The sequence below is a fragment of the Salvelinus alpinus genome, chromosome 4, assembly GCF_045679555.1.
Source record: "Salvelinus alpinus chromosome 4, SLU_Salpinus.1, whole genome shotgun sequence".
In the NCBI taxonomy this organism is placed as follows: Eukaryota; Metazoa; Chordata; class Actinopteri; order Salmoniformes; family Salmonidae; genus Salvelinus; species Salvelinus alpinus.
Window position 1 is genome coordinate 20,751,788 of NC_092089.1, and position 24,658 is coordinate 20,776,445.

General features: G+C 45.7%; 1 protein-coding gene across 3 annotated transcripts in view; it reads left to right on the forward strand.

Annotated features, from left to right (window-relative positions):
• The window catches only part of pals2a (protein associated with LIN7 2, MAGUK p55 family member a), a 39,119-nt gene extending 22,025 nt beyond the window's left edge, over positions 1–17,094 (forward strand). For all 3 annotated transcript variants that reach the window (XM_071395961.1, XM_071395962.1, XM_071395963.1), the window contains 9 exons: positions 3,981–4,130; positions 4,418–4,645; positions 6,447–6,578; positions 9,180–9,276; positions 9,765–9,839; positions 12,928–13,089; positions 13,304–13,506; positions 14,227–14,355; positions 14,863–17,094. In XM_071395961.1, coding sequence (XP_071252062.1) covers positions 3,981–4,130; positions 4,418–4,645; positions 6,447–6,578; positions 9,180–9,276; positions 9,765–9,839; positions 12,928–13,089; positions 13,304–13,506; positions 14,227–14,355; positions 14,863–15,039 — 1,353 coding nt within the window. In that variant the 3' untranslated portion in view covers positions 15,040–17,094. The remainder of the gene's footprint in view (positions 1–3,980; positions 4,131–4,417; positions 4,646–6,446; positions 6,579–9,179; positions 9,277–9,764; positions 9,840–12,927; positions 13,090–13,303; positions 13,507–14,226; positions 14,356–14,862) is intronic.
• The last annotated feature ends 7,564 nt before the right edge of the window (positions 17,095–24,658 follow it).

Sequence of the window (24,658 nt, forward strand, 5' to 3'; positions counted from 1 at the left end):
TCTCCTCCAGTCTCCCTCTCTCTCTCCTCCAGTCTCTCCCTCTCTCTCTCCTCCAGTCTCTCCCTCTCTCTCTCCTCCAGTCTCTCCCGCTCCCTCTCCTCTAGTCTCTCCCTCTCCCTCTCCTCCAGTCTCTCCCTCTCCCTCTCCTCTAGTCTCTCCCTCTCCTCCAGTCTCTCCCCCTCTCCTCCAGTCTCTCCCCCTCTCCTCCAGTCTCTCCCTCTCCCTCTCCTCCAGTCTCTCCCTCTCCCTCTCCTCCAGTCTCCCTCTCCTCCAGTCTCTCCCTCTCTCTCCTCCAGTCTATCCCTCTCTCTCCTCCAGTCTCTCCCCCTCTCCTCCAGTCTCTCCCCCTCTCCTCCAGTCTCTCCCTCTCTCTCCTCCAGTCTCTCCCTCCCTCTCTCCTCCAGTCTCTCCCTCCCTCTCTCCTCCAGTCTCTCCCCCTCCCTCTCTCCTCCAGTCTCTCCCCCTCCCTCTCCTCCAGTCTCTCCCCCTCTCCTCCAGTCTCTCCGTCTCTCCCCCTCTCCTCCAGTCTCTCCGTCTCTCCCCCTCTCCTCCAGTCTCTCCCTCTCCCTCTCCTCCAGTCTCCCTCTCCCTCTCCTCCAGTCTCTCCCTCTCTCTCCTCCAGTCTATCCCTCTCTCTCCTCCAGTCTCTCCCCCTCTCCTCCAGTCTCTCCCTCTCTCCTCCAGTCTCTCCCTCCCTCTCTCCTCCAGTCTCTCCCTCCCTCTCTCCTCCAGTCTCTCCCTCCCTCTCTCCTCCAGTCTCTCCCTCCCTCTCTCCTCCAGTCTCTCCCCCTCCCTCTCTCCTCCAGTCTCTCCCCCTCCCTCTCTCCTCCAGTCTCTCCCCCTCCCTCTCCTCCAGTCTCTCCCCCTCCCTCTCCTCCAGTCTCTCCCCCTCCCTCTCCTCCAGTCTCTCCCCCTCCCTCTCCTCCAGTCTCTCCCCCTCCCTCTCCTCCAGTCTCTCCCCCTCCCTCTCCTCCAGTCTCTCCCCCTCCCTCTCCTCCAGTCTCTCCCCCTCCCTCTCCTCCAGTCTCTGATTGAGGCCCATGACAAAATGACAGCTAACTCTCTCTCTCTCTCTCTCTCTCTCTCTGTCTCTCTCTCTCCAGTCTCTGATTGAGGCCCATGACAAGGTGACAGCTAACTCTCTCTGTCTCTTTCTCTCTCTCAATTCAATTTCAATTCAATTCAAGGGGCTTTATTGGCATGGGAAACATGTGTTAACATTGCCAAAGCAAGTGAGGTAGGTAATATACAAAAGTCAAATAAACAATAAAAATGAACAGTAAACATTACACATACAGAAGTTTCAAAACAATAAAGACATTACAAATGTCATATTATATATATGCAGTGTTGTAACAATGTACAAATGGTTAAAGCACACAAGTTAAAATAAATAAACATAAATATGGGTTGTATTTACAGTGGTGTTTGTTCTTCACTGGTTGCCCTTTTCTTGTGGCAACAGGTCACAAATCTTGCTGCTGTGATGGCACACTGTGGAATTTCACCCAGTAGATATGGGAGTTTATCAAAATTGGATTTGTTTTCGAATTCTTTGTGGATCTGTGTAATCTGAGGGAAATATGTCTCTCTAATATGGTCATACATTGGGCAGGAGGTTAGGAAGTGCAGCTCAGTTTCCACCTCATTTTGTGGGCAGTGTGCACATAGCCTGTCTTCTCTTGAGAGCCATGTCTGCCTACGGCGGCCTTTCTCAATAGCAAGGCTATGCTCACTGAGTCTGTACATAGTCAAAGCTTTCCTTAAGTTTGGGTCAGTCACAGTGGTCAGGTATTCTGCCACTGTGTACTCTCTGTTTAGGGCCAAATAGCATTCTAGTTTGCTCTGTTTTTTTGTTAATTCTTTCCAATGTGTCAAGTAATTATCTTTTTGTTTTCTCATGATTTGGTTGGGTCTAATTGTGCTGTTGTCCTGGGGCTCTGTGGGGTGTGTTTGTGTTTGTGAACAGAGCCCTAGGACCAGCTTGCTTAGGGGACTCTTCTCCAGGTTCATCTCTCTGTAGGTGATGGCTTTGTTATGGAAGGTTTGGGAATCGCTTCCTTTTAGGTGGTTGTAGAATTTAACGGCTCTTTTCTGGATTTTGATAATTAGTGGGTATCGGCCTAATTCTGCTCTGCATGCATTATTTGGTGTTCTACGTTGTACACGGAGGATATTTTTGCAGAATTCTGCATGCAGAGTCTCAATTTGGTGTTTGTCCCATTTTGTGAAATCTTGGTTGGTGAGCGGACCCCAGACCTCACAACCATAAAGGGCAATGGGCTCTATGACTGATTCAAGTATTTTTAGCCAGATCCTAATTGGTATGTTGAAATTTATGTTCCTTTTGATGGCATAGAAGGCCCTTCTTGCCTTGTCTCTCAGATCGTTCACAGCTTTGTGGAAGTTACCTGTGGTGCTGATGTTTAGGCCGAGGTATGTATAGTTTTTTGTGTGCTCTAGGGCAACGGTGTCTAGATGGAATTTGTGGTCCTGGTGACTGGACCTTTTTTGGAACACCATTATTTTGGTCTTACTGAGATTAACTGTCAGGGCCCAGGTCTGACAGAATCTGTGCAGAAGATCTAGGTGCTGCTGTAGGCCCTCCTTGGTTGGTGACAGAAGCACCAGATCATCAGCAAACAGTAGACATTTGACTTCGGATTCTAGTAGGGTGAGACCGGGTGCTGCAGACTGTTCTAGTGCCCGCGCCAATTCGTTGATATATATGTTGAAGAGGGTGGGGCTTAAGCTGCATCCCTGTCTCACCCCACGACCCTGTGTGAAGAAATGTGTGTGTTTTTTGCCAATTTTAACCGCACACTTGTTGTTTGTGTACATGGATTTTATAATGTCGTATGTTTTACCCCCAACACCACTTTCCATCAATTTGTATAGCAGACCCTCATGCCAAATTGAGTCGAAGGCTTTTTTGAAATCAACAAAGCATGAGAAGACTTTGCCTTTGTTTTGGTTTGTTTGGTTGTCAATTAGGGTGTGTAGGGTGAATACATGGTCTGTTGTACGGTAATTTGGTAAAAAGCCAATTTGACATTTGCTCAGTACATTGTTTTCATTGAGGAAATGTACGAGTCTGCTGTTAATGATAATGCAGAGTATTTTCCCAAGGTTACTGTTGACGCATATTCCACGGTAGTTATTGGGGTCAAATTTGTCTCCACTTTTGTGGATTGGGGTGATCAGTCCTTGGTTCCAAATATTGGGGAAGATGCCAGAGCTAAGGACGATGTTAAAGAGTTTTAGTATAGCCAATTGGAATTTGTTGTCTGTATATTTGATCATTTCTCTCTCTGTCTCTCTCTCTCTCTCCTCAGTCTCTGATTTTGGCCCATGACAAGGTGACAGCTAACTCTCTCTCTCTCTCTGTCTCTTTCTCTCTCTCTCTGTCTCTCTCTCTCTGTCTCGTCTCTGATCGAGGCCCATGACAAGGTGACAGCTAACTCTCTCTCTGTCTCTCTCTGTCTCTCTCTCTCCAGTCTCTGATTGAGGCCCATGACAAGGTTGCAGCTAACTCTCTCTCTCTCCCTCTCTCTCTCTCTCTCTCTCTCTCTCTCTCTCTCTCTCTCTCTCTCTCTCTCTCTCTCTCTCTCTCTCTCTCTCTCTCTCTCTCTCTCTCTCTCTCTCTCTCTCTCTCTCTCTCTCTCTGTGTCTCTCTCTCTCTCTCTGTGTCTCTCTCTCTCTCTCTCTCTGTGTCTCTCTCTCTCCAGTCTCTGATTGAGGCCCATGACAGGGTGGCAGCTAACTCTCTCTCTCTCTCTCTCTCTCTCTCTCTCTCTCTCTCTCTCTCTCTCTCTCTCTCTCTCTCTCTCTCTCTCTCTCTCTCTCTCTCTCTCTCTCTCTCTCTCTCTCTCTCTCTCTCTCTCTCTCTCTCTCTCTCTCTCCAGTCTCTGATTGAGGCCCATGACAAGGTGGCAGCTAACTCTCTCTCTCTCTCTCTCTCTGTCTCTCTCTCTCTCCAGTCTCTGATTGAGGCCCATGACAAGGTGGCAGCTAAATGTTATGAGATGCCGCCGTCGGAGGTGAACAGTAATGCCATGGCGACCGGCCCGCTCGTGCCCGCTGACGCCGTCAGGATGATTGGCATTCAGAAGAAGGCTGGCGAACCACTGGTGAGTTAATGACTGAGTCACAAATGGCACCCTATTCCTTATATAGTGCACTAATTTTGACCAGGGACCAATAGCCAGGCTCCGGTCAATAGTAGTGCACTATGTAGGGAACAGGGTACCATTTAGGACGTTGTCTCAGACATTACCAATCAATCTGGATGACTGTTCAAGTATGTAGTTAGCTACATGGAATATTTAAATCCCTTATCTGATGCATTAACCACACTCTCTCTCTCCATTCTCTCAATCCCACCCTCTGTCTTTCTCTCCTCTCTTCTCCTCCTCAGGGCGTGACGTTCAGGGTGGAAGGCGGGGAGCTGGTGATCGCCAGGATCCTGCACGGCAGTATGATTGACCGGCAGGGCATGCTGCACGCGGGCGACGTCATCAGGGAGGTGAACGGGCGCGAGGTGGGCAGCGATCCCAAGGCGCTGTTGGAGCTGCTGAGGGACTGCCAAGGGGGCATCACGCTTAAGATCCTGCCCAGCTACCGCGACACTCCAGCACCCTCACAGGTGAGAACAGGGTCATATTTATTAGTGAACCGTAGCAAAATGTTTTGCAACAGAAAACAAGAGTTTGTTATTGACCAGATTTCAGTTAGCTTCCCTTCACATCCTAATGACTACAACACGGGTGGCTAACATCCTCCTCTTGGAGGGACACTGGGAATGTAGAGTTTCTGCACCAACACACCTGATTCAGTTGATTGAGGTGATTCCTCAGATTAGTAGTCAGATGTGTTAAAGCAGGGCTGGAACAAGAAAATGTTGCCGTCTGGTTTTCTATAGTAAAAAATTATTCGAAAAGATTTATACTTTTACTTTTTGATACTTAAGTATATTTTAGCAATTACATTTACTTTTGATACATATTTAAAACCAAACACTTTGACTTTTACTCAAGTAGTATTTTACTGGGTGACTTTTTACTTGAGTCATTTTCTATGAAGTTCTCTTTGCCTTTTTCCATCACTGTGTTTTTGTACCTGTCAGGGTGGTTGAGAGGGAGACAGGGTTGACCTGGTCCTAACCCAGAATGACAGGGCACGGGGCTGGAACTGTTACCCTGCCTGGGACACACTGGTCCTATTAATACACTTCATGGGATAACTGGGGCACTGAGGAGGAAGGAGGGAGGGAAGAGGAAGGAGGGAAGAGGAAGGAGGGAAGAGGAAGGAGGGAGGGAGGGAAGAGGAATGAGGGAGGGAGGAGGAATGAGGGAGGGAGGGAGGAGGAATGAGGGAGGGAGGGAGGAGGAATGAGGGAGGGAGGGAAGAGGAATGAGGGAGGGAGGGAAGAGGAATGAGGGAGGGAGGGAAGAAGAGGAGGGAGGGAGGGAAGAGGAAGGAGGGAGGGAGGGAAGAGGAAGGAGGGAAGAGGAAGGAGGGAGGGAGGGAAGAGGAGGGAGGGAGGGAGGGAAGAGGAAGGAGGGAGGGAGAGAGCGAGGAGGAGGAGGGAGAGAGCGTATGAAAGGAAAGGACAGCTGATCTGGGGCCTTATGTAGGACAGGGCTCTCCAACCCTGTTCCTGGAGAGATACAGTCCTGTAGGACAGGGCTCTCTAACCCTGTTCCTGGAGAGATACAGTCCTGTAGGACAGGGCTCTCTAACCCTGTTCCTGGAGAGATACAGTCCTGTAGGACAGGGCTCTCTAACCCTGTTCCTGGAGAGATACAGTCCTGTAGGACAGGGCTCTCTAACCCTGTTCCTGGAGAGATGCAGTCCTGTAGGACAGGGCTCTCCAACCCTGTTCCTGGAGAGATGCAGTCCTGTAGGACAGGGCTCTCTAACCCTGTTCCTGGAGAGATACAGTCCTGTAGGACAGGGCTCTCCAACCCTGTTCCTTGGAGAGATACAGTCCTGTAGGACAGGGCTCTCTAACCCTGTTCCTGGAGAGATGCAGTCCTGTAGGACAGGGCTCTCTAACCCTGTTCCTGGAGAGATGCAGTCCTGTAGGACAGGGCTCCCCAACCCTGTTCCTGGAGAGATACAGTCCTGTAGGACAGGGCTCTCCAACCCTGTTCCTGGAGAGATACAGTCCTGTAGGATAGGGCTCTCCAACCCTGTTCCTGGAGAGATGCAGGGCTCTCCAACCCTGTTCCTGGAGAGATGCAGGGCTCTCCAACCCTGTTCCTGGAGAGATTCAGTCCTGTAGATGATGTTTGTTTCTCTCTGTAGATTCTCACAGTACAGAATGTAGAGCGTTGGGCTGTTGGTGATTTACAATCTGAAGATGATGTCGTTGTTAAACACCCCTCCTATTTCCTTTTTCTACCTGAAGCTGTAACTATGGTAACACAGACCTTGTTTTCCAGGTGCATCTGAAACCCCACTTTAACTACAGCCCAGCCACAGACAACCTGATCCCCTGTAAGGAGGCTGGCCTGGCCTTCTCTAAAGGAGATGTATTGCACATTGTCAACAGAGAGGACCCTAACTGGTGGCAGGTAGGTACTGCTGACCCCAGAACAGCCCTTAGCTGTGTGTTATTCATCCATAATCCACAGGTCCTCATGCCTTATTGATCAAATATATGGCTCTGCTACTACTTTCAGAGGAACGTTCTCTTAGACTCAGGGTTGAATGACTTTCCCACATCCACCCGGAGGCACTCGATCTGAAACAACTGGATGGAGAGATGCCGTGTAAGCAATATGGTAATAGGTCCGTGCTCCATCTTGCCTTCTGATTGGCTAGGTGGAACTTTTAATTAGGGATGCACGATATATCGGAATCGGCCGATATTAGCTAAAAATGCCAACATCGGTATTGGCCCAATGTCTAGTTTAACGGCAATGTTAAAAACCGATGTCAAAGCTGACGTGCATACCTATATAACGTAGGTACATGATGTAATGACGCCACGTAAAATGTTGCGCAACACAGCATCCCTAAACTAGCCCACAATGTCTGCTGTGTGGATCGAGCAGTCAACAAGTCAAGTCATTTGAAAGAGTAAGAACATTTCAGCAAGACAACTCAAAGGCGAAATCCATTAAAGCCAAGATAATGGAATTCATTGCTCTTGAAAATCAACCGTTCTCTGTCGTGGGTGATGTTGGCTTTCGCGACTGGTCGAGTACTGGTACACACTAACGCCACCAAGTGCGCTATTGTTCAGATGTTGCCCTACCGGAGTTGCACAGTAATAGATTCACGACATACTATGGAAAGCCGTTTGGGTCTTTGCGTGTCAAAAAAGATACACGTCAAATAACACTATTTCACAATAACACTATTTAATGCGTTAAATAAGCTTTTAATTTGACATGTAAAATAACACAGTTCTATTGTAGAATGTTGTGTTCTGAATTTGCAAGCCAAGCACCACCACTACTTTTTTCCCCTTTAGCACCACCACTACTATCAGTAGCACTGTCAAAGCTGTACAAAACAGTCTGCAAACACCGGTCACGAACGATATGTTTACAATACCGCGTTGGTAATAAACATTATTTGTTCAACCGCAACTTCTGGGGTAGCTAGCTAGCTTTAGCTTGGTACCTAGCTAGCACCAATACAACCAGCCTGAAAACAATGACCAGTAGAACCTGCAGTCATTTTCACTATTCTTAGCAATGATTTAGGAATCCTTGTGTGTCAGTATTAGCTAGGTAGCCACTTGTTGTTCGCCTATTGAAATTTAACATCAGTTCATGAAGATAAATAGTTAGCCAGCTACTTAACCTTGTTGACCAAAGCTAATGTTATAAGCAGCCAGCTAGCTTCATCTGGCTAGTGAGTCTCAACGGGACCGGGTTATGTGTTGTTAAGCTAGCCGCAATAAGGATTAGGCACAATACAGGGATTCGCGGTTTGCCTTCAAAATAAAAGTACCTCTTTGAAAGTGATTCAGAAGGTTACAATTGGTGGAATCATGCCATATTTAGACTAGATAATGTTAAACAAGGTTGGAATGTGAAGCAATGAAATGGGGTATCAGTCTACTCGGTGACACTCACAGAACACAACTGTGAAGAGTTTATGTAAATATTAGCGTTGTAGCTCTTATCGCGGGACTGTGAAATCACCTCCACAGTCACCCTATTGTGTGTGTGTTGACATTCATATTGCACTGTACAGTTTTACCTAAGGATTGGGGATCAATGAAATGGGGTATAAGTCTACTCAATACCCAATATATTTTTTCCCAATGTCCTCCTCAGTTATCAGACTCCAAAACATCCTCTAAGTATAGGTTGACAATAAATGTGGCTCAATTCACAGTTGAGTCCTGCAATAAGAACTACAATGTTAATGTTTTCTGGGTGTCACTGAGTAGACTGATACCCCATGTCATTGATCCACAATCCATAGGTAAGGCTGTACAGTGAAATAAGTTTGCCCACAATGCAATTCTAAAGTATAATACATCCAGTGTGATTTCAAAAGCTTTTGTCAAATTAACAAATTGTCTTTTGTTGATTTTATATAACATTCCAACCTCGTTTAGCATGATCTATTAAACTATGCCATAATTATACTTTTTTTATTCCCGTGTGGCTCAGTTGGTAGAGCATGGCGCTTGCAACGCCAGGGTTGTGGGTTCATTCCCCACGGGGGGACTAGGATGAATATGTATGAACTTTCCAATTTGTAAGTCGCTCTGGATAAGAGCGTCTGCTAAATGACTTAAATGTAAATGTATTAATTTGCATCACTGTCAATGGCATACTTTTATTTTGAAGTCTAACCGCAAAGTCCACTATTTTGGCTAATCCTTATTATAGCTAGCTTCACATAGATGGGTCCGACCACCATTAATCAACTAAGAACTGTCTTATAAATGAGGTTTATTTTAGATGATGACACCTAGCTATAGTTAGCCAGGTAACTATAGCTACTGAAACAGATTATATGTTTTTGGGGAAGAACGTTGTTTGCATCTATGAGCTAGCTAGCTTTTTTTTAATGACTAGCACTGTAGGTACACAAGACAACTTTACTCCATTTGTGACTTTTAATTTACAAAAAATGAACTGCTCCTTAAGAGTAGAGCAAGAGAAACAGGAAGTAGCATGTTTCTGACCTCACATCCTGTCCCTCAGGCAGTCAACATTGTGGGAGGAGCCACAGGACTGATCCCCAGTCAGTTCTTAGAGGAGAAGAGGAAGGCCTTTGTGAAGAGAGAATGGAATGGATCAGGTACATTTCTGACTATGTAAAGTGACTTTGGGTGTTTGAAAAGTGCTTAAAATGTAATTATTATTAGGCAGTTAGACTTCTTTACACCCGCCTATATAACTCAGAATACTGCCTGGTTCAACTGAGGTGAAATGGAATTGTAACACACATCTCTATACTCAACAAAGTGCTGACATCTACCCCAAAATCGTATCTTCTCCCCACCAGTTTGTGTCCTCGTGTGTGTCCCAAATGGATCCCTTTACCCTATATAGTGAAAGTAGTGTACTATATACACACAACCTCTATACATGACAGTTTATTTCTCAAATGATCACATTTGGCAGCAAACTGCCATGAAAGTATAGGCTGAATCCACACTCTAATAAATAACCCCCCCACCACTTCCCTACTACTTGTGTCCACAACTCAGACCTACTTAGGAAATATGTTTACTCTGGTGCCCTCTTGTGGTTCAGTGAACTTTTAATGTGTTTTGTTCCTCCCAGGCGTTCTCTGTGGGACACTAACAGGAAAGAAGAAGAAGAAGAAGAAGATGATGTACCTGATGTCCAAGAATGCAGGTGAGTTCAGCAGCCATTAGACCTCTCTGATCCTGCTCTAAAGGACTTCAGTTCACCATGTGGCTGTTATACTGATAACAGTATCTCCAGCCATTAGACCTCTCTGATCCTGCTCTAAAGGACTTCAGTTCACCATGTGGCTGTTATACTGATAACAGTATCTCCAGCCATTAGACCTCTCTGATCCTGCTCTATAGGACTTCAGTTCACCATGTGGCTGTTATACTGATAACAGTATCTCCAGCCATTAGACCTCTCTGATCCTGCTCTATAGGACTTCAGTTCACCATGTGGCTGTTATACTGATAACAGTAGCTCCAGCCATTAGACCTCTCTGATCCTGCTCTAAAGGACTTCAGTTCACCATGTGGCTGTTATACTGATAACAGTATCTCCAGCCATTAGACCTCTCTGATCCTGCTCTAAAGGACTTCAGTTCACCATGTGGCTGGTGTTATACTGATAACAGTATCTCCAGCCATTAGACCTCTCTGATCCTGCTCTAAAGGACTTCAGTTCACCATGTGGGTGTTATACTGATAACAGTATCTCCAGCCATTAGACCTCTCTGATCCTGCTCTAAAGGACTTCAGTTCACCATGTGGCTGTTGTTATACTGATAACAGTATCTCCAGCCATTAGACCTCTCTGATCCTGCTCTATAGGACTTCAGTTCACCATGTGGCTGTTGTTATACTGATAACAGTAGCTCCAGCCATTAGACCTCTCTGATCCTGCTCTATAGGACTTCAGTTCACCATGTGGCTGTTGTTATACTGATAACAGTATCTCCAGCCATTAGACCTCTCTGATCCTGCTCTAAAGGACTTCAGTTCACCATGTGGCTGTTATACTGATAACAGTATCTCCAGCCATTAGACCTCTCTGATCCTGCTCTAAAGGACTTCAGTTCACCATGTGGCTGTTATACTGATAACAGTATCTCCAGCCATTAGACCTCTCTGATCCTGCTCTAAAGGACTTCAGTTCACCATGTGGCTGTTGTTATACTGATAACAGTATCTCCAGCCATTAGACCTCTCTGATCCTGCTCTATAGGACTTCAGTTCACCATGTGGCTGTTATACTGATAACAGTATCTCCAGCCATTAGACCTCTCTGATCCTGCTCTATAGGACTTCAGTTCACCATGTGGCTGTTATACTGATAACAGTATCTCCAGCCATTAGACCTCTCTGATCCTGCTCTAAAGGACTTCAGTTCACCATGTGGCTGTTGTTATACTGATAACAGTATCTCCAGCCATTAGACCTCTCTGATCCTGCTCTATAGGACTTCAGTTCACCATGTGGCTGTTATACTGATAACAGTATCTCCAGCCATTAGACCTCTCTGATCCTGCTCTAAAGGACTTCAGTTCACCATGTGGCTGTTATACTGATAACAGTATCTCCAGCCATTAGACCTCTCTGATCCTGCTCTAAAGGACTTCAGTTCACCATGTGGCTGGTGTTATACTGATAACAGTATCTCCAGCCATTAGACCTCTCTGATCCTGCTCTAAAGGACTTCAGTTCACCATGTGGGTGTTATACTGATAACAGTATCTCCAGCCATTAGACCTCTCTGATCCTGCTCTAAAGGACTTCAGTTCACCATGTGGCTGGTGTTATACTGATAACAGTATCTCCAGCCATTAGACCTCTCTGATCCTGCTCTAAAGGACTTCAGTTCACCATGTGGCTGTTATACTGATAACAGTATCTCCAGCCATTAGACCTCTCTGATCCTGCTCTAAAGGACTTCAGTTCACCATGTGGCTGTTGTTATACTGATAACAGTATCTCCAGCCATTAGACCTCTCTGATCCTGCTCTAAAGGACTTCAGTTCACCATGTGGGTGTTACTATCAGTAACATGTTGTTGGCCAGAGCCATCTCCTAATGTATATCAAAGCAAAAAACAGCTGGATTATACCTATGTCTCTCATTATTGGCAGCCATTCATTTAATATTTCAGTGATATAAAAGTGTACTACAGTATAGCCTAACTAGTAGGTAGGTTCATTTTCCATCTATTGTGGGCTCTACACTGAGCGTACAAAACATTAGGAACACCTGCTCTTTCCATGACAGACTGACCAGGTGTCACTTGTTAATCCATTTTAGTCAGTGTAGATGAAGGGGAAGCAACTCAATAGTAGGAAGGTGTTCTTAATGTTTTGTACACTCAGTGTATATAACTGTAGTATAGATTACTGTATATAATACTGAACAAAAATATAAACGCAACAAATGTAAAGTGTTGGTCCCATGTTTCATGAGCTGAAATAAAAGATCCCAGAAATGTTCCAGACACACAAAAAAACTATTTCTCTCAGATGTTGTGAACAACTGTGTTTACATCCCTGTTAGTGAGCATTTATCCTTTCTCAAGATAATCCATCCACCTGACAGTTGTGGCATATCAAGAAGCTGATTAAGCAGCATGATCATTACACAGGTGCACCTTGTGCCGGGGACAAAAGACCACTCTAAAATATTCAGTTTTGTCACACAACACAATGCCACAGATGTCTCCAGTTTTGAGGGAGTGTGCATTTGGCATTCTGACTGCAGGACTGTCCACCAGAGAATTGAATGTACATTTTTCTACCATAAGCCGCCTTCAACGTCGTTTTAGAGAATTTGTCAGTACGTTGAACCGGCCTCACAAACGCGGACCACGTGTAACCACGCCATCCTAGGACCTCCACATCCGGCTTCTTTACCTGCAGGATCGTCTGAGACCAGCTACCAGGACAGCTGATGAAACTGAGGATTATTTCTGTCTGTAATAAAGCCCTTTTTGTGGGGAAAAACTCATTCTGATTGGCTGGGCCTGGCTCCCCAGTGGGTGGACCTATGCCGAACCATGGCTGTGCCCCTGCCCAGTCATGTGAAATCCATAAATTAGGGTCTAATGAATTTATTTTATTGACAGATTTCCTTATGTTAACTAACTCAGTAAAATCGTTGAAATTGTTGTATGTTGTGTTTTTATATTTTTGTTCAGTAGTTATGTGTTAGTATTATTACTGAGCAAACTAAGCTGATGGTGGTAGCGTGTCTGTTGTCGTGACGACCAGAGTTTGACCGCCACGAGCTGCAGATCTACGAAGAGGTGGCCAAGATGCCTCCGTTCCAGAGGAAGACCCTGGTTCTGATTGGTGCTCAGGGAGTGGGCCGGCGCAGCCTGAAGAACAGACTGATCATCATCAACCCCCTGCTCTATGGAACCACCGTCCCCTGTGAGTTCCACCCCCCCGTGTGTGTGTATATCAGAGACAAACTTCAGTCTCCTATGGATTAATGAGATTTTTCCTCACCCCCCCTCTTTCTCTCCTCACCCCTCTTTCTCTCCTCACCCCTCTTTCCTCACCCCTCCTGCATACCTCCCTCAATCTCCTTACCCCACCTCTCACTCTCTCCTCCTCCTTACCTCCCACCATCACCTCCCTCCAGTCACGTCTCGTTCTGCTCGGGAGGAGGAGAGAGACGGCCAGTCGTACTGCTTTGTGTCTCGGTCCCAGATGGAGGCAGACATTAAGGCCCGTTGCTACCTGGAGCATGGAGAGTACGATGGAAACCTCTACGGAACCAAGATGAACTCCATCCACGAGGTGGTGGACGCAGGACGTACCTGCATACTGGACGTTAACCCACAGGTAGGTCTGACACACAGTCAGGATTTATTCATTTTAAAGGCCCAGAAAATGTGATTCTCCTGTGTCTTTATATATGTTTCCGTACTTAGGTTGGAATAATACTGTAATGTGAACATTCTGATCAGGCCTTTTAGTGTAAGAGCTGATTGAAAAGACCGCCTGAAATTTCAGCTTGTTTTTGTGGGAGTTTTGGTCTGCCTGGTGACATCACCATGTGGAAAATTAGTTAATAGACCAATAAGAAACAGAGTTCCAAACCTCTCTACCAATAACAGCTGGTTTTTAGTTTTCCCCTACCCATTCAGACCACTCCCAGACAGTCTTGGCTAAATTCTTTCTTGAGAAATTGCTTTTGCTAAGAAGCTATTTTTGTTTCTTTTTGACTATTTTGATTGAAAATAATGAGAGTAAGGGACCTAATTTGTTACCCAGAAATGATTTGATATTGAGATAAAAACAGATGCATGGGTCTTAAGCAAAACCTGAATAAGCATGATTACATGATGGGTCGTGTGTGTGTGTGTGTGTGTGTGTGTGTGTGTGTGTGTGTGTGTGTGTGTTGTGTGTGTGTGTGTGTTGATGGGTCGTGTGTGTTTGTGTTGATGGGTCGTGTGTGTGTGTTGATGGGTCGTGTGTGTTGATGGGTCGTGTGTGTGTGTTGATGGGTCGTGTGTGTTGATGGGTCGTGTGTGTTGATGGGTTGTGTGTGTGTGTCGTCAGGCGCTGAAGCAGCTGAAGACAGCAGAGTTCATGCCGTTTGTAGTGTTTGTTGCTGCTCCAGAACTGGACACACTAAGAGCTATGCACAAAGCCGTGGTGGACGCTGGACTCACCACCAAACTGCTCACGGTCAGTCTCTGGATGTTGCTGGATCTGTGCACAATTCTGAGTGTTGTAGTTATTCAGAAGAAATCACTGATGGAAACCTCTCTCTCCCCTCCCTCCCTCTCTCTCTCTCCCCTCCCTCTCTCTCTCTCCCCTCCCTCTCTCTCCCCTCCCTCCCTCTCTCCCCCTCCCTCTCTCTCTCCCCTCCCTCCCTCTCCCCTCCCTCCCTCTCTCCCCTCCCTCCCTCTCTCTCTCTCTCTCCCCTCCCTCTCTCTCCCCTCCCTCCCTCTCTCTCTCTCCCCTCTCTCCCTCTCTCTCTCTCCCCTCTCTCTCCCCTCCCTCCCTCCCTCTCTCTCTCTCTCCTCCCTCTCTCTCTCTCTCTCGCTCTCTCCCCCCTTCTCTTCTGCTCTCCCTCTCTCCCCTCCCCTCTCTCCCCCCTTCTCTTCTGCTCTCCCCCCTTTTCTTCTTTTCTGCTCTCTCTCTCCCTCTCTCTCCCCCCTCCCTCTCTCCCCCTCCCCCTCTCTCTCTCAGGAGACAGATCTGAAGAAGACGGTGGATGAGAGCGCCAGGATCCGCCGGGTCTACAGCCACTACTTTGACCTGACCATCGTTAACGACAACCTGGACAAGGCCTTTGAGCAGCTGCAGGCGGCCGTGGAGCAGCTGTGTTCTGAGCCCCAGTGGGTCCCCATCAGCTGGGTGTACTGAGAGACACCGGTCCTGTCCTCTCACCTGCTGCCCTGCCTGGTTAGGCTGCTCCCTGCTGGGCTGGAGGACACGCCGCCCGCTGCTGGGCCCAGGAGTACATGGAGACTAGGAAGAGGTTGTCCCTAACCACCACGGTTGGGGTCAATTCCATTTCAATTCAGTTAATTCAGGAATTAGACTGAAACTACAATTCCACATTTTTCCCATTGAGGAAAAGTGGAATGTCAGTGAACTTCCTAAATTGACTGAATTGAAATGGAATTGACCCCTACAGGGATGTGAGGGCTGAGGACCCATTGAGACTTATTATGTATGTATGGGACTTTACCATGCAGCCCCAGTGGAGCCTATCCCCACCCCACCTAGCCTATCCCCACCCCGCCTAGCCTCACCTAGCCTATCCCCACCCCGCCTAGCCTCACCTAGCCTATCCCCACCCCGCCTAGCCTCACCTAGCCTAGCCCCACCCCGCCTAGCCTATCCCCACCCCACCTAGCCTAGCCCCACCTAACCTAGCCTATCCCCACCCCGCATAGCCTCACCTAGCCCAGCCCCACCCTGCCTAGCCTCACCTAGCCCAGCCCCACCCTGCCTAGCCTCACCTAGCCTCACCTAGCCCAGCCCAGCCCCACCTAGCCCAGCCCCACCCTGCCTAGCCTCACCTAGTCCAGCCCCACCCTGCCTAGCCCCTCCAGGCTCAGTCTGCTCTGCACCACAGGCCCAATCTGTACACTATGCAACACTCTGTATATGTCCCAAATAGCACTCTATTCCCTTTGTAGTGCACTATTTCTGACCAGCACTACATAGGGAGTAGGGAGGCATTCAGAATAGAACCAATGTTCACAATACACAGGAAGTACTTTATTTATTGAACATTCTAACTTGAACTTGACTACCTTTCTGTTCATATGGATATGGAACGAGAAACAAAATCATGGAGTTGAGGATATTTTAAAAATATTTAATGTTTTATTTTATCACTGTTGGTTGCTCACAACTACTACAATATTTATCATAACGTTTAGAACAATAATACAGGAGTATTTATTCTGAAAGCAGATGCGAGGAGGGCTTGCTTTGTGACGATGAGGATACCTCAGTGTGTTAAAACTCTTCTCAGTTTACATTTCATACAGTACTTCATCTCCTGGCCTCTGCGTCCCAAATGGCACCCTATTCCTTAGGGCTCCAGTGAAAGTAGTACCCTATCAGCCCTGGTCAAAGGTAGTGCACTACGTAGGGAATAGGGTGCCATTTGGGACGCACACATGGTCTCACGTCATCCTCTCAAGTCATCTCTGAACCCTCCATGTAGAATAACAGCCATGTTCTCTCTTTAAGGCAGACTAAGGGCTGAGAGACAGAAATGGTAATATCACACCACATCTGTGAGATAAAGGTCTTTGTTGCTGTTTCTTGGATGAGACAATAATGTAGGCTAATACAATTCCACCCCCCCCCCTTGTTACGTCGCTTTCTTTGTTACGAGATTGTGAATGGTTTGATTAAAGGTCGACTCAGCGAGATGACGTTGCGTGCACAAAGTTAAGACGTAGTGGATCCATTTCCTCGACAACTAGGGAGCGTTGAAGTGCGAGGTTAAACTACTCCGCTGTTTTGGGCCCGTAGCTACCACGTTGTAGCAGTGTGAAGTGCACATGCGCAGATACTTTGTGTGACTGTATGAGAGCATAGTCTTGCATCTTGCTCATCTCTATATCTTCGTTGCAACGCCATCTTGAGGAGTCTACTTTTAATTCCATTGTATTGTCAGCGGACGGTCTACCAGTTGGGTCAGTACTCTGTCAGCCCGGTCTGTATGGTGCTGTGTTTTATGTTGGAGTAATATTTCCAGGATACTCGTCTGGACCTTGACAGCGTACTGCATCTCAGAGAACCATCCCTTTTTGATGTGATATTACTGAAACTTAACTGTTTTTTAACCAATTGCCATATCTACTTAAAAGTTATATATTTTACAATTTCAACAGAGCAAACATTTGTATTTTCAGATGTGTCAAATAAAATAACTTTTTTTTTTTACAACTTGAACTTATCTCAGGTAATATTTATCATATCCGGAGTGTGTAAAAAATGTGACTTAATTTGTTTCACAGAAGGGTAAATTTGTTTATTAAAAAAAGAGAAAATAATATTTCAAAGGTAGAAATGTCTCCATGTTAGTCAATGGAAACAACCATTTGGCTTAGTTCACAATGTCAGTAGTTATTCAGGAAGCATTCACAACCCTCAACGTTTCACACATTTTGTTGTTACAGCCTGAATTGTTTTATTGATTTACATTTAGATTTTTTATCACTGGCCTGCACATAACACCCCATAATGTCAAAGTGGAATTTTTAATTTTTGACAAAGTAACTAAAAGCTGAAATGTCTTGAGTCGATAAGAATTCAACCCCTTTATGGCAAGCCTACCAAGACAGTGGCCAAGTTAGAGTTTGAACTTAAATCTATGGCAATACCTGAAAATGGTGGTCTAGCAATGATTAACAGCCAATTTGACAGAGCTTGAAGAATTTAGAAAATAATGTTGCACTATCCATGTGTGGAAAGTGCTTAGACTTACACCTGTAATCACTGTCAAAGGTGCTTCTACAAAATAGTGACTCGGGTGTGAAAACTCATGTAAATGATATTTCTGTATTTCATTTTGAAAACATTTTTTAACATGTTTTCACTTTTATTATGGGGTATTTGTGTCTAGATGGGTGAGGGGTCAGGCTATAAAACATCAGGCTATAAAAAAAAATATGGAATAAGTCGATGGGTATAAATACTTACTGAAGACCATCTCTATACTGAACAAAACTATAAAACGCAACATGTCAACTTTTGGTCCCATGTTTCATGAGCTGAAATAAAAGATCCCAGAAATGTTCCATACGCACAAAAAGTTTCTCAAATTATGTGCGCACATTTGTTAACATCCTTGTTAGTGAGCATTTCTCCTTTTGCCAATTTAATCCATCCATCTGACAGGAGTGGCATATCAAGAAACTTATTAAACAGCATGATCATTAATTACACAGGTGCACCTTGTGTTCAAGTTTTGAGGGAGAGTGCAATTGGCATGCTGACTGCAGGAATGTCCACCAGCGCTTTCGCCAGGTAATTCAATGTTTATTTCTCCACCATAAGCTGCTTTCAAAGTCGTTTTAGAGAATTTGGCATTACGTTCAACCGGCCTCACAACTGCGGACCACGTGTAACCACGCCATCCCAGGACCTACACATCCGGCTTCTTCACCTGCGGGATCGTCTGAGACCAGCCACCCGGACAGCTGATGAAACTGTAGGTTTGCACAACTGAATAATTTCTGCACAAACTGTCAGAAACCGTCTCGGGGAAGCTCATCTGCGTGCTCGTCATCCTCACCAAACTTAACCTCACTGCAGTTTGGCGTCGTGATTGACTTCAGTGGGCAAATACTCACCTTCTATGGCCACTGGGACGCTGGAGAAGTGTGCTCTTCACAGATGAATCCCGGTTTCAACTGTACCGGGCAGATGGCAGACAGTGTGTATGGCTTTGTGTGGGTGAGCGGTTTGCTCATGTCAACGTTGTATACAGAGTGGGCCATGGTGGTGGTGGGGTTATGGTATGGGCAGGCATATGATACAGACAACTAACAATTGCATTTTATCGATGGCAATTTGAATGCACAGAGATGCAGTGACGAGATCCTGAGGCCCATTGTTGTGCCATTCATCTGCCGCAATCACCTCTTGTTTCAGCATGATAAAGCACGGCCCCATATCCCAAGGATCTGTACACAATTCCTGGACGCTGAAAATGTCCCAGTTCTTCCATGGCCTGCATACTCACCAGACATGTCACCCATTGAGCATGTTTGGAATGCTCTGGGTCAACGTGTAAGACTGTGTTCCAGTTCCCGCCAATTTCCAGCAACTTCACACAGCCATTGAAGAGAAGTGGGACAACATTCCACAGGCCACAATCAACAGCCTGATCAACTCTACTTTTAAAGGTATCTGTGACCAACAGATGCATATCTGTATTCCCAGTCATGAAATTCATAGATTAGGTCCTAATGAATTTATTTAAATTGAACGATTTCCTTATATGAACTAACTCGGTAAAATCTTTGAAATTGTTTATATTTTTGTTCAGCGTAGCTTTGCTGGAGGCCATTTTCCCTGAAAAGCCTCGTAGTTGATGTTCGGTCCATACAGTACCATGTTACCAGACCCCCTGTTTACCTCCAAACTACTCTTTACTTTTCTAAAGCCAGTAGAGTCGACCAACTGTCCAATCATTGCCATTTCTACAAATGTACTGTAGGTCATTTAGCCGACACTTATCTAGAGTGACCTGAATATATGGCGTGGTAAACACCAGTAAAATGGAAAGGAAAATCCTAACACTGCTGCTCATGCTCCCAGGTGATTTTCTAACGTTTCGACCCTAGGAGCGTGAGCAGCGGTGGGCAGTGTTTTCCAGGAGGTTTGCCTACAACTCCAGTGGGCAGCGGTGGGCAGTGTTTTCCAGGAGGTTTGCCTACAACTCCAGTGAGCAGCGGTGGGGAGCGTTTTCCAGGAGTTTTGCCTACAACTCCAGTGAGCAGCGGTGGGCAGCGTTTTCCAGGAGGTTTGCCTACAACTCCAGTGAGCAGCGGTGGGCAGCGTTGTCCAGGTTTGCCTACAACTCCAGTGAACAGCAGTGGGCAGCGTTTTCCAGGAGGTTTGCCTACAACTCCAGTGAGCAGCGGTGGGCAGCGTTGTCCAGGTTTGCCTACAACTCCAGTGAGCAGCGGTGGGCAGCGTTTTCCAGGAGTTTTGCCTTCAACTCCAGGAAAGGAAAGTACCTGGATGTCTGTATGTTCTCCAGCTGTTGTAGATGGACAAACATCAGTATAATAAAAATGGTGTAAAGTTTTAGTATCCTGACAGAAAAAGAGCAGAATGAAATGAGGACCGTCCTTGTAACTTGCCATGCAGGAGAAAAGATCCATGGAAAAGGGTAAACAAAGAACTATTCAGTCTGTATCACTGAAGAGTTACAGATCGCACAGTAGAAATTAAGAGAATGTACCCGATTTTAAGCCGACATTGAGATTACTGTGAATGCGTTCTCTGCTAAAGCAGGAACATTGCCTTTAAATTTAACACGTGTAAGAAATTGTAATAGATACTGGCAACTTGTTTTAACAACTTCTCAACACAAGCTATACTTGACACAACATGCACCCATCCCCCTCTATACCCACACACTTCGTACCCTTATAATAACCACAGACCCACACACACTCCCCTCCCCCATGAACAGGCCCCTGCTAAAACAAACGCACATGCATTCTGCTCGAGGTTGAGACTCTAAGACAAAGAACTATGTTAAGAGCCAATGGAACGTCGACATCAGGCCCGAACAGGACTACCAATCGGAAGGCCAGACTACAAGATCAACCTACTTCATTTGTTGCATATATAATCAGCACAAAATGTTTAGGGGTCTCTTTTCCGACGATTCCATATGAGTCAGACAGAACAGGGCCGTGCTGCACGATTGCTAAGATATTTTTACCTGTGAATAAACTGCCTTATTATACAAATATCCACCTCGTCCTATGTCTCAACTTGATCTCCTGTCTCCAGTAAACGTTTTATCAACAAAACTTGGTAGCAGAGGATGGTTTGTTAAAAACCTTTGAATTCGGTCCATAGAAAGTTGATGAGAGAGGAGACGAGTTGGAGAAAGATTCCAGAAGGAGGGGTGACCTGTCCGCAGGAGACATCGGGGATTCAACTCACCCAGGAAACTGATCAAAGAGCTCGAAATTAAAAGGTAAGCAGAGCCTGTTTAATCAAAATCTGTATATTGTATTATAGCCAATATCTAAATTGAGATCAGGAGTACTGGCGTGAGTATGAATTGCCGGAAAATGTATGTGAAATTGTTTAGAATCTAAGGCATTGTGTAAAGATATCTAAGTAATAATAGGTCAAAGACTTGTTCACATAGTCTGGCACTAGTCGATATGTTGATCAACTAGATGTACAGTGAGGGATAAGCTTTATAAGGATTCATATAGTCGGGCAATAGTTGATAGTTGACCAGCTAGGGGTTACCGTGAGGAATCCATAATTAAAAGAAAGGATTCATATAGTCGGGCCATAGTTGATTTGATCAGCTAGGGGTTACCGTGAGGAATCCATAATTAAAAGAAAGGATTCATATAGTCGGGCCATAGTTGATTTGATCAGCTAGGGGTTACCGTGAGGAATCCATAATTAAAAGAAAGGATTCATATAGTCGGGCCATAGTTGATTTGATCAGCTAGGGGTTACCGTGAGGAATCCATAATTAAAAGAAAAGTTCCATATAGTCGGGCAATAGTTGATTTGGTGATCAATTAGGTGTTACCGTGAGGACCCATAAAAAATAATTAAAAGATGAGATCCATATAGTCGGGCAATAGTTGATTTGGCAATCAATTAGGTGTTACCGTGAGGACCCATAAAAAATAAATAAAAATAAGATTCATATAGTCGCGCAATAGATTGATCAGCTAGGTGTTACCGTGAAGAATCTAATGTGATATTGTATGTTCAAGTTGTGTTAGCAAATCTGGGCCTAGCGGGAATGGCATTCCACTAGAAGCATCAGCAATAAGTCTGAGCTGGACATTTCGAGATTAATGGTAGAAGGTATTAAACCTGAAACTCTCCAAATCAATGTGAGTGATTGAACGTTCCACGAGACTGATTGCTACTAATTATTGATATGCTAAATTGAGGCTGTGTTGAAAGTGACCGCCGAGTCAAAAAGTTTAGGCCGTTGTGAAGCTGCCGCGCTGAAAGTTGACTTGATTTTTCCCTCTTGTGCTGTTGGTAATTCCTTAAGGGCTAAAATCATTATTCCAATTATTTTAGGAGTGCTTGAATATACTAATATATTGTCCCAAAAGGACATTTCTGAAATATTTTGGCAAAATATTTAATTAATCGAAAAAGTTAAACAATAATAACTTTTGGGAAAAAGTTCCTAAAATCATTATTCCAATTATTTTAGGAGCGCTTGAATATACTAATATATTGTCCCAAAAGGACATTTCTGAAATGTTTTGGCAAAGTATTTAATTAATCGAAAAAGTTAAAAACAATAATAACTTTTGGGAAAAAGTTCCTAAAATCTTTATTCCAATTATTTTAGGAGCGCTTGAATATACTAATATATTGTTCCAAAAGGATATAGCTGAAATATTGTTGGAAAACGGAAAAAATAATTCATTGAATACACGGCAATAAAATTCTTTATGCACGATGGTGGGACGCAAGAGATAGGTCTGTGTTAGCGCCAAGGATACTTTGCTGGTTTCGGCCGGTGACGAGCTAAAGTATACTAAGATAGTGATAGACCCAGACATAGCTTAACGACAAAATGGCCACGACCATCGTCCCCAAACACAAATTCAATGAATACTTAGATCAGAGAATGAAGGAAAGAGCAGGGGGAAAAATACAGTATAAGACAATAAAGAATGTGTGGGAAGAAGTGAGGCTAAAATGGACACAGGCAGGTTACCTTAGTGGAGCTGCCCCATCAAAAGGGCAACTCCTCACTATGGAGAAAGAATTAGAGGAAGTAGTGAAGGAAGGGATAGAAAGTGAAGTTGAAAGGAATAAGAACCACTTATTCACAAAGGAAGGTACAATACATAGGGAGAAAGCAGAGGCAGAACTAAAAATAGGCACGTGGGCGATTGAAGAAATCAGAAGGGATTTCAGAAATCAGAAGGGATCACTCCCTTACAGAAAACCTGACATGATGGGGGTGGTCACTGGAGCCCCAACTGACACCAAAGAGGGCATGTCCAACAATAATGACGCCCCACCTACCACCACAGCCGCCCCATCGGCCCCAACCCATCTATACCCAGAACTGCCACAGGGAGAGAAAATAACACCACCTCCCTATTTTCAAAATCCATTTACCCACCTCCCTCAAAACCCTTTTCTGACCCCTGCTGTGGTACAGGCACCGGTGTTTGTGGTGCATGAAGGACACCTAAAAGGTAGTATGACTTTGGGCATCCAAGAAGGGCAACTCGTGTGTGAAGAGAGGCCTGATCATCGAGAAAGGGAGGAAAGGGATAGAGCGCACACACAGGGATGTGGGGGGGGTTCGAACCCCGCCTCACTACAGGGACATGGTGGGTCTCTACCAACCTACCCACAAGGACGGGGTGGTGGGTCTCAACCAGGCCCTTTGAAGAGAGAAGACAGAGAGCTGATTCAGTTTTCTTCCACTCCAAACCCAGACTGGTTTAGAAGCAGAACGAGGGGGGATAGTCAAACAGTCACTGAAGGGTCATGGTCGCCACCAGGACAATGTTCCTCTGGGGCCTCATTAAGAGGAAACCACAGCAAGGACGATGAAGGTGAGAACAGATCAGGACAAGATGAAGAGGAGGTGGAGCGAGACATCAGGGACTCAGTGGCACTGGCCAAATCTATGTTAGAAGATGCTGAACGTGGAGGGGGCTCGTACCATATAGAAGGGGTAATGATGGGGAAGGTGAGGGATTTGGTCGAACCTATCAGACAGTCCGTACGTCTCAGGGAACAGAGCAGCAGGGGTGTCTCGTCCAGGGCAGACTGGGATCCCCAACATGGTGGACGGGGAGGGTCGGAGATGCAGATGCCGTTGAGGCCCACTCCGGACGGAGGGCATGAAGAATACCAACCCTGGAAAATGACAGACCTTACCACTTTGATGGAACAATTACCCAGCCTGCATGGGGGTGCCTCTGCATGGCTCCTTCAACTGCAAACACTGACTTCAGGTCTACGGCTCTGTCTAGGTGACATGAGGGCCCTTCTGGCTAGAGCAACAGACCATACCACCATGACAGCTCTGATAAGAGACGCAGATCTAGCCACAGCCCCAACTGCAATGGCCCAGGGAGTCTTCCGAGCACAATTGTGGGCAGTGTTGAGAAGGGCATATCCCACAGAACGAAACCATGCAACCCTGTCATCATTTACCATCAATCCAGGGGAGCAACCGGCGGCCTACCTAGACAGAGCGAAGACCACATGGAGAACTGTTCATGAAGAACCATATGACCATACTGGCACCACGGTCAACATGTGGAAGGAGATGGTGGTGAGCGGTGCTCCAAATGAGGTCCGAACTAAACTTAGGGCCACGGTGGGGTTAATGGCTCTTCCCCAGGCTCAGTTCAACTCCCATGTGCATCACCACATCACCCAATACAACAAGGATAAGGGAGGGGCTGAAACACAAGTCCAGTCCCTACAGGTACAACTTTTGAAACTGCAACTGAAAGAGGCCCAGAAAAGGGGAAAAAACCCAAGAAACAGATGGTGGCTGAAGATCAACCAGACATCTCACAAATCACTGAAAAAACGGTTTCACAAATGATACAGCAACAACAACCACCCATGTCAACCCCACAGGGACCTCCCCTACCATCACAACTCCTGGATCAGTCACTACCCATGGTCACCCCACCATACTATCAAGCAACACAACAAGGCTATCCTTCAACATGGGGACAACAACCACGTTACCCATCACCCTGGGGGACAGGTCAAGCACGACCAATGGACT